Below are 10761 nucleotides of genomic sequence, written 5' to 3'. Positions count from 1 at the left end.
TTCGTAGTGAGCTACATGACTTGAATGAATATGGCAAGAACAGAATTTTAAACTTCTTAGTGGAAACTTTTTAACAAACTGAAATTTTGTTAACAAATATGAGCTGGCAAGATGGCACCAAGTACTTGCTGCCAAGTCTGGTGATCTTTGTTTGACCTTTGGAACTACAACTTTTGAAGTTGAAGCAGGCAGAAGGATTGAGTTCAAGTCAAGTCCAAGTACATATCAAGGCCTTGTCCTATCTATGTATTCATCCCTTCCCCCAGAGACTACACCCGCTCACTCAGATCCTGCCGGAACACTGTACTCATAAATGATTGCTATCACACTTCCAGAAGACGAGGATCCTTTCTAAAGGCCCTCTTTATATAGTTCTTAGGAAGACACACCAGATATACTGGCTCTTTCCACAGGTGAATGTGTGTCTCCTTCACTTGGTAAGTATTTAGAACTGCCCACTGTCCTGAATGCCACAACACCAGGAAGAGTGCAATGCTGACTCGGGAGTCTGGCATTTCTGACCTCCAGGCTTCAGCAGTGCCCATCTTATAGGAACCAGGGACTCACAGCATCCATGATAACTGGGAAGAACAGTCCTTTGTGTGAAACATTCAGCACTACAAGGAGCCCTATTGATTAAAGAAACCATAGTGAATAGCCTTGAGAAATACCTAAGATTGTACAAGAGAGGACTGGAGAGAGACGGCTCAGTCAGTAAAGCACTTTCCACATAGGCATGAGCATTTGAGTTTGTATCCCTGGTGCCCACAGAAAAGCAGGAAATAACATCTGTAATCACAGCTAGGGGATCACAGACAGGAAGATCCCTGGAGCTCACTGGCCGGCCATCAACCTACCAGAATCAATGAGTCCCAGGTTTCCTGTCTAAAATATAACTAAAGGTAGTGTGATAGTCAGTGGGTCAAAGGTGCTTGCTTATTGCCAAGCCAGACAACTCAAGTTCAATCCCTGGGGCCCAAAGAGTAGGAGAGAATCCTCAGGTCTAACTCCTCACTACCACCACACCACATAAGGACAAAGTATATAATTAAATGAAATTTAAAAAATAAGATGAAGCACAATTGAGAAAAATTTGTGAAATTTTGGCCTCCACACACATGTAAACACACAGCCCAAACACATAAAGATGATGTATGTAAGAAGATTCACAGTATTGTTATATCTACTTTTTAAACACAAGATTTATTTATGTAGTTGTCTGTGTGAATGTGAATCTGTGTGCGTACCCCTGTGCCAGGTGTCCTCTACTCCCCAACCATTCCTTTGAGGCAGGATTTCTTCCTAATCCTGGGGCTTACTTTTTTTTAGGATAGGTTATTAGTCAAGAAGTGAACTTCCTGCTTGTGCCTTCCACACCTACAACTGGTTACAGGCCTAGGCTGGACGGCCAGGTGCTGAGATCCAAATGCCTGTTCTCATGATTATACAGTAGAAGTTCTTAAATTAACTAGCAATCTCTTCAATCCCTCTACTCTAACATTGTTTTGAAACAGCCAGGCAAGTCATTGTTCAACTCAGAAGTCACTGAAGCATTCTACAATTCCAGTCTCAAAATCCACATTAGAAAACTGAGAAACTAATGTATTTTTTTGTGGAAAAAGTTGTAGTTTGTATCATTTGGTTTTTGTTTTTCTAAGACAAGGTCTCATTCTACATCCTAGGCTGACCATAAACCCACAGCTATCCTACTCTGTCTTCCAAGTCAACGTTGGGAGTTTAGGTTTATGCTACCATGCCTCAAGGAAATAGCTATTCTGAACATTGTTTTAACCTGTACTTTTCCTTACGTGTTTGGCTATAAACTCCTGCAATAATTACCAAGGCCTTGATATCTAGGCACAGAACTTGGGAAATGTTACTTAAGGATGCTTCTCACATGGTATGGATTTTGACCAATCCTCTCATGATACCTACAGCTCTATCCCTAGCACCATAGCTGTCCTCACTCACCCCACCAGAACAGGTACTGTAGTACTGATTGGTTGGACAAAAATGGACAATGTAAGGACCTCTGAATGACTTCAGGGACAGACAACGCAGTCCAAACATGGAACAGTATACATAGAAAAAGGAAAGAACTCTACTGTAGAACCTGTTCCCAAGTTCCACAGGGTCATGGCCACAGCACATTACAGGGAAATGCCCCCTAAAAGGCCTTCTGCAGCCAGGGCAGGAAAGGTGATAAGGTAACATCTTATAACTCCCAAACGGCACACTACTATATGCACAATATGATATAGATCAGGTAGCTGAATCAGCCCAAGGGTCACAGAGGAAGGGAAGGACATGAAGAGGAAGGACAATAGCATTCTGTTTGACTTTGGTAACCTGGTTCTCCACTCTGATCCTGGGCTTCCCAAGTTGAGAACCCTACAAAGGACAACTGGTACTTAAGAGTTTGCTGTGGGTCATCAGTTGCCCAAGTGCTGCCAGACCTCTTAGAGATTAAAGACCTGTGTATTGTTCTCTCTGACATAATAGTCTCAATGAGAATTCCTTAAGACCTACAGAACCATGGCTTCCAGAATGGGGTGCAAATTTAAAAGTTCAGGAGTATGGCACTGTACTTACTTCTGCAACATCAGCCAGAGACCTGGACACAAAAGAATCTCTTGAATTTCCATCCAACAAGCTAGGGCCAAGCAAAGATGTGCCACTGTTGGCCCCAACAGTAGTTGGTAGCATCTTTCTGCTCTTCTCTGGAGATATGAAGCTGGCTGTGGAAAGAAGGTAAGTTAGGCATGAATGTCCAGGTAGCTAAGTCAGGCCCCCTGGGTCTCCACCTTCACACTTGTATCAAGGGCTACAAATGGCATTGTGCTATAACAGGCATTGTCATTTGTGTTAGTGTAACACTCATCTTTACCATTTTCCAAGGTGCTGTGCTCCTCCTATAATACTGTATTCTCTGTGGCAGACCCTCACTGATAGGCATTAAGTTTGATTCTGATTTCATAGATTGCAGGTGATTTCTGTTCATGTTTGCACTGTTTCTTATGACAGCAAAGCCATGAGGTGTTGAGGCTGGTTCCCTGTTCTCTTCCACCAGGCATAGTACTATAATTAAGGATGATCACATTTGGAATAATCAGGGTAAAAGCCTGGTCCTGACAACTGTGAAAGTGAAGCTTAGCTACTCATTTTCAATACCACAGAGAAATGAGTGATAGTGAAAAAGCAGAGAATGAAGAGCAAGTCACTGTAGCACCATGGGGAAGAACAAAGTAAATGGGTTCAGTGACTCCATCCCCCAAACTCATGTTCAGGGTACTGATAGGTTTGGGTTTAACTAGGGGACAGATGCATGTATGAATAATAATTAAGCAGTCTTGGCTAATGTGTGTTCCTATCCATAACTGACCCCTTGCACTGCTTCCACTTTACTCTATCCTACAAAGTGATTTAGTAAGGTGTAATAGTGGAATGGAATCTCTTCCTGGGAGAAGAAAGACACATTCTATGTGGTCAAGAACATAACCACAAGTCAGCTGCACATTTACTTCAGAGTATCTTACTGAATATAAAAAGAAATTGGGAACATAGATGGCCTGGTCTGTTTGCCTTTGCAAGAGCTCTGTAAGAAGGGCTTGGGAAGACTAAACAGACTGGAGAAAGCATTGGAAATCACATGAATGACTTGAATGTTCTGTCTGTACTCGGCTGTGGGCTCTATAAGCATGTTGACATCCAGTGAACTACAAACTGAAAATCTGTACATTCTTCTATATGTAAATATGTAACTTTTCAGTTAACTCAGAAATAAACACTTGAGAAGCAAGCAATCATACTGAGGCCTGGCCTAACTCCACCCTTAGAAAAAAGAGTCCTCCAGAAACACTCACCAAACAAGCTGCTGAGTGAAGAATCTGTAGAGTCACTGGGGTACCACTGGGGGTCATGAGTGGGAGAGGCAATCCAGTTGGGCTGGGGGCTGCTGGATGGGGAGGGAAGACTCTTGGAACTGTCACTGCCATTCAGTTTTGCTGGAGAAAGAGGAACTCCTTCACCTGTCAACAAAAAACCAAGGTGAGAGATGTTTCCCTGAACCCACAGCAAGGCACAGGAGGCAGAGGGTGTGTACTGTTGAACCCGTGCCCCACAGTACTATGCCAATACTCTTCATGGTGTTTGCACCAGTCCCATGGGAAACATGACGCCCCTGATTCCATCATGCGGGGTAGACACAGTTCCCAGTCTACAACTGAGAAAAGCAAGATTCAAACTAGTCAGGGCTATTCAAACTATTCAAACTATCAAGCTCCTGGGCTAAAAAGAGGTGAATTCATGTTTGCCTGAAGCCATGTCTGATTTATGTTAGTAGGCAAAATAGCTGTGCCAGTGCTAGCAGGAGCACCGTCAGTGAGACCAGGCCCATGGTGACTATCTGTGCAGCTACTTCCTAAGTACTACCTGAAACCTGTAAGTCATCATCCAGATGCACAAGAAAACTGATCCCCAGGCTTCAAAGAGCCTTCAAAACCATCCCATTCTTACCTTAAGGTTAGGAGCAACTCAAGAAGACCACTAGTGGTCCCAGCGACCAGTTACTACTCCTGACAGAGTCAGGCAGAGGAACCTTGTAGTGGCAGATATTCAAAGCTAAAAACTGACAGCTACACTGGAACTTTACCAGCAAGTTTGGCAAATACTTAAGCAGATTAGGTCTGGTTGTACCATCCTAGCGAGAACCAGGTTCTAGGAAAGGTTTCTAAGGTCATTTGTACTTACTGTACTGTCCAGAACTGATGGCAATTTCAATGATGGAGTCACTGATCTGTGTGGCAGGTTCTCCCTGTGAAAGAACATCCTCGGGGGGGCCAGGTAGGGATATATCCAGCAGTGCAGAAACATTGGGCGGGGAGAGACGGGTGCTGGAGCTCTCTGATGAGGGTAAAGGTATGGACAGGCCATTCTGGAGATTAGCCTTGGACAGCTCAGGTAAGGTCAGAACAGACGATCCCTGCTAGGAAACAAATTTTATTCAGACACAAGGTACCCATCAACACTTGTGACAGTGAGTACAACGCCCACCTCTAGCTCAGCAGCTACAAGAAATGCAGGGATCCACCATTCTCCCAAGAGAGAAGCACATTCAGGAAATATACTTCTTCAAAACAAAGTTAAGCCAGGGTAGGCTGAGCCTATTCCCACTGTCAGCATCTGGTGGAGAATAACACTCCAAAAGCCAACAGCTGATTACCTCCTCCTCCAGAGCCTAGAAAGTCCAGTCCTTTCAGACATGGGGTTAACAAAGGAAGATGGAGAAGGGACAACATAGTCTGTTCATTCATGAAGCAATAGCAATACTCAAGGTAGGGGAAAGCACAACACTGCTGGAAAGATGGCCCATGCACTCAGGGAGAGAAGGCACTGAAGCCCCAGAAGGTACTCTACCTGGAAACTGTCTGTCATTGGCTCCTGCTCTGGTCTTGTAACGCTGATAAATGGGTCATTAGTGCCCTGTAACAACAAGAAGACCTCTGAGTGGTCCACACTGAGCTGGAAAAACACCCGAAGTACTTGTCTGGCTGTGCACCAAGAAAAACTATTCTCAGTTACCCCAGTGTTCCTACAAATAAGACAGAAATGGATTGTCCTCTAGGCTGGAAATGATGGACAACAATTCTCAGACTGTTGGCTCTGCACTTACAATCATTCATTGATTTTTAAGAGGAAACTCCACAGTTCAGTAACAGGTTGACTGTTACTCAGAGTTCCATAGGGTCTACCCAACACATCCTCCACTCCAACAGTCAAAGAAATCAGAATATTTGTAGATTCAAGAAAAAGAGTGGTCAAGGCCTTACAAACTGTTTTCCACAGAGAAAGCACTTTGTACTTCCTAAGGGGGGACCCATGGGCTGATGTCAGCCTACAAGGTGGAAATTCAAAGCTACACCCTCATGCATGTTTTAGCAACGGATTCTTTAGCATCACACAACAAACATGTCTCTTCACTTTAGTTTCTCTGGTTCAGTGTTTCCTCTAACCATCAGGCCTGCAAAGGTACAACAGGGTTCACTGTGATCCAGGCCTATGACCTCACTCCAGAAGCTACTGGTAGCACCAAATAGCCCTTGTAAATGTTCTCACCCGTACAGCAGTAACAGGGTCTCTGTTCTGGTGTGGTCCAGGGTCACCCTGCCCCGAGATGGCAGTGGTTGCTTGTTCTGAAGACATTGGAGAGATGCCAGATGAACCATCAGTATCTAAAACTGGCAAGGGACTTCCAGGGATGATGCCAGCACTTTGAGCTGCTAAGTCGATGGCACCTAGCAACAGGAGTGATATATCAAACCTCTGTTCCATAACACTCCACTCCATGATGTATGCCCAGAGAGCTTGGGACAGCTTCTCCCTCACACCTCTCTTCAGTGAAGAGCCAAGGAATTTGATATACTCTTAGCAAAGCAGTAAGACATTATGCCTTGGAGAAGAAGAGAATATTACAAAGATGCATGTCAAAAAAAGCAACTAAGGAACCTCACACAGTGGGTGTCACTGTGCACATTACACACTTACTGGGCAGGTGACTGGTAGCCTGAGATGGGAGGACCTTTGGCACTATCGGTCGAGACAGAGCTGCTTTGGTCAGAGAAGACTGGATGGGCCGGAACCAGCCTCTCCCTGTGAGAGAAAGACAAATGCAGCCATATCAACTGGTTTGTTCATGCCCTACTGTGCACAATGAGCTATGGGGGGTTTCCTTCATAGACATAGCTAGGATCACAGCAAGTCACTAGACACTCCACGCTCTTGCTAACTTGGGGAGTTAGTTCCCAGGACTCCCTACCACCTGGTAAATTCGGTTTTAGGGAATACAACATGCTTTTATAGCCTCCGAATGTAAGACAAGCACAAACTGCACAGGCATACATGCAGGCAAAACATCCATACACAAAATAAGACAAGACTAAATGATAAAAGAAACAAATCACGAAGGGACTAGAGAAGGCTTAGTGGTTAAGAGAACTTGCTGCTTTTGCAAAGGACCCAAGTTTGTTTCCTACTACTCATGTAGTGACTCATAACCACCTCTACTGCAGGAGATCTGACACCTGTTCCCTTCATGAGCTTTTGGTGTCCATACAGGCATTTACACATGTATATAAAAATAAGTAACCTCAGTAAAGCTTCCAAAAAAAGATTCATAAGGGCTGAAGACATAGGTCAGCAGTACTCTGCTGCCCACAGCTTTGGGTTTGATCCCCAGAATCATGAGTAAAAAAAAAAGATTAATCAAGATTTATCAATGAGCATGTGTACTGACTGAAAAACACTGTGAGACTTGCTTCAAAGTACCATGACACCCACCACATTTATAGACGTAAATAAAAAAATGTGATCACACATTCCAACAACATAGTTATTCCAAGTGCCTATTGTGGCTCTACAGGCAGAAAGCGAAAGCACGCCACTGAACTGAACTCAGTGGTGCTGCCAACAAAGACTACAGAGCACACTTCTAAAGAGACACTTCAGCCAGAGGCAGAATCTTGCTCGTAGCACAGGGGGCACAGTGCATATAATTAGTGTAAGCTAAAGAGTGTCACACACACAGTCATGAAAACCCACAGTGAGGCACATTCAGGTAATACTCAGAGAAAGCTATCCCAGGGAGGCAGGGTGCCTGGCCTTACCAGCTATAGGAGAGTTAGACAGGATGGAGAAGGAGCACACATTGTGGGACTGGTTTTCAGAAGGTCTAGGGAGCAGTGTCCTCTGTGAGGAAAAAAACAAATAAAACAAAAAAACATAAATAGTAAAGATGATAAGAAAACATCACTGTCAGTCAGAGGGTGGTGGCGCACATTTTAATCCCAGCATTCAGGAGGCAGAGTCAAGTGAATCTCTGACTTTGAGCCCAGCTGCTCTATAGAGCTAGAACTAGGACAGTCAAGGAAGGCTACACACACACACACACACACACACACACACACACACACACGACTATTTTAAATAATAGAGACAGCCTCGGGTTGGAAAGATGGTTCAGGAAGTAAGTACTTGCTATGCATAAGACAGAAACTTAGATTGCCCAGTACCCACATGCATTTCAGGTGGGCATGGCGAACCACATTTAACTCCAGATTGCAGAAAGTAGAAATAGAAGATCCCTGAGCAAGCTAGATAATTAGACTAGCCGTCTTGGGAGGTCTGAGAAGCACTGCCTCAAATTTTAAGGTGACGAACACTAAGGAAGACGTCAGGTATCAACCACTGGGTTCCATACACATACACATCCATAAAACCAAACACACTGGGTTCAGACCCCGGGGTTTGCATGAATATTCAGATGCTGAATTCAGCAACCCTAGAGCCTGTAAAGGTCAGAAACATTTTTCCACTTCCAGGACAGATTAGAGATAGGAAAGTTGAGAATTAAGGGTACGTGAACAAACATTAAACGTTTAGAACGCATCCTTTAAGACCACCCATACTATGCTCCTGTTTTGTAGCACGGTCTCACTCTGCAGCCACTTTGCTCAGTATATCCACTTATGAATAACCTCAAGGTAAACATTTTCTTTTTAATTTTAAAATTATGTTTACTTATTTAGTGTGTAGACATACCATAACATGAATATAGAGGTTAAAGAACAACTTTTTATTATAAGCTGGATTTTTTTCCTCTAGCATGTGGGACTTGGGGACAGAACTGAAATTGTGAGACTTGGATCAAATACTTTTCTCTACTAAGCTACCTCACCAGACCTAGAGAAAAAGATTTCTAAGACTAAAAAAAGAAAATTTGTGTCTTCTAAAAATTACCCACATTCACAAATTCCTACGGCTATGGCTGTATTACAGCTCACTTCCCTTACACCTGGAGATGCTGCTTTCTTGGGTGTCAGGTATACCTGTGTCTGCCATGGCTTGGGGATGGCATCTGGGGGTTGTTGTACCACTTACTGCAGTTCTAAAAACCCTTGCTTCTGCCAGCCCAGACTCTTGCCTCATCATTAAAGTCTAAGCTCTAACAGATCTGGGAGACACCCAAGCTGGGACACTCTTGGAAATCAGAACCACAGCCATGTCTAAAAAATTTTCAGTGCTAACCAAAGTCTATCTCTATATGAATACCTTTAAACTTTTCCTACTAATAAGAAAGGGCAGAAATATCCTCTATTATCACTGTGACAACCAAAGACAATGTGACAATGTAAGAAAGCAGCCTCTCTTGGCCAGGTCAGCAGCTGGAGCACAGACAGACCTGACAGATACAATGCAGCAGCACACACTCCAACAACGTCCCCTTACCTGGACCACCAGTGGCTTTCGTAAGTGCCGTTTCCGTAGTTTCTTGGGCTTTGGTGAGAAAAAGTCTGACTGTATCTATGAGAGAAGGAACATGAGCTGGTGAACAGAAATTCTGTCTGCAAAGCATCCCATAACCACCCTGCCTGGCACTGCCAGCACTCACACTGATGGAGTCCAAGTGCTGCCTAAAAGTTAGCTCTGCCTCCTTACTGGGAGAGAAGAGCTTTCCATGTCGGCTATTTGGTGGCAAAGTCGTTGGGACAGCAAAGAGGCCACCATCTGAGTCACTGCTTCCAGTGCTGGAGGGACCAGCCACCAAGAGAGGCCTTGGGGGATTTCTTAAACCTGGAACAGAAAGGAAAATTATGTGCTGACACTCACCTGTATCCTCTCCGGGGCAATGGCCACCTCACTAGGAAGTAAGCCGAGAAAGAAATCTCCTGACACCTTTCAACTACATACACTTATCTCAGTAAGTCCCACCTTTTGTCCTCCGATTCCTGGCCCCACTTTACACTGCAGGCCTCCTGAGTAAAGGCACATCACCACTGTTTTATGTTCAGAGAGAAGGCAGGACAACTAATCAAGCCTTCTGAGCTATAAGGACGTTGAGGCATTCCTATCTGACCAAAAGAAAGCAGACTATCTCTGTAAAGCTGGTTAGCAACATACTCAGTGACCGTCTTGTCTCTATAAGTAACTTAACTTTATGTGGCAGCAAGGAAGCGGTCACAAAAGTGTATCTGAAAAAGAGTGTGGCTATGTGCCTACACAGCTGTTTGTGTAACACAGATAACTGCCAAAAGTGGGTTAGACTGCATACTGTTGGTCCTGGTTAAAATTTCTTATTTTGTAGAAAAGGGTCCCAGTAATAATTGGTCAGAAAATACTTATTTCACAATAATGCTGTTGAAATTTCATTATGGTGGTGCTGCTACAAAGCACCTTCAAGGGTTATAGCTTGTATGGGCCTCTCAGAGTTCACAAGCCAAGCGTGCCAGACATAGTACACATATCTGAAAGCACAGGACTCTGGACCTATAATCATCATCAGACAAAAAATGTTCGGACATGAAAATTTTCACTAGAAGGTACAAGAGATGGTACTGAGCTGCTACCTAGCCCAATTTAGGCAACATGCCTTTATATGCAGGGATCTATTGCTGAAGTGCTGTTGCCTGAGGCAGCCTCCTAAAGACAGTAAGAGAAAGCAAAAACATATGAGCTAAGATGTATGCCCCAAACCACAGCCTTGAGTTTTACACAGGTCCCTGGAAACATTGCCAGGCAAATGGTCTTTAGTGGATAAGCTGCTCACAAAATATTAAATCAGAGATATTGTAAAGCCATTAATATTCTTGAATGAAAAACAGTATAATTAAAAAATTTCTCTTTGCCAAAATAATTACTGTTATCTTTGGGCCTCCCTTACAGACCTAAAGGTGGGCTCTGTAAACTCAAAGCAAGCAAAAGTGATGC

The 10761-nt window shown here is 43.8% G+C and overlaps 1 protein-coding gene across 1 annotated transcript in view; it reads right to left on the bottom strand.

Annotated features, from left to right (window-relative positions):
• CRAMP1 (cramped chromatin regulator homolog 1) overlaps positions 1-10761 on the bottom strand; it is a 49098-nt gene that overhangs the window by 3915 nt on the left and 34422 nt on the right. The window contains exons 12-20 of the mRNA XM_080942005.1: positions 9446-9627; positions 9283-9357; positions 7662-7743; positions 6544-6648; positions 6115-6293; positions 5416-5481; positions 4750-4981; positions 3864-4028; positions 2593-2738 (exon numbers count right to left, since the gene is read on the bottom strand). Of these exons, the coding sequence (XP_080798131.1) occupies positions 2593-2738; positions 3864-4028; positions 4750-4981; positions 5416-5481; positions 6115-6293; positions 6544-6648; positions 7662-7743; positions 9283-9357; positions 9446-9627 (1232 nt within the window). The remainder of the gene's footprint in view (positions 1-2592; positions 2739-3863; positions 4029-4749; positions 4982-5415; positions 5482-6114; positions 6294-6543; positions 6649-7661; positions 7744-9282; positions 9358-9445; positions 9628-10761) is intronic.

The sequence above is a fragment of the Micromys minutus genome, assembly GCF_963924665.1.
Source record: "Micromys minutus genome assembly, chromosome: 31".
Lineage (NCBI taxonomy): Eukaryota > Metazoa > Chordata > Mammalia > Rodentia > Muridae > Micromys > Micromys minutus.
Note: the sequence above shows the minus strand (reverse complement) of the source record. Positions and strands in the feature narration are given on the sequence as shown.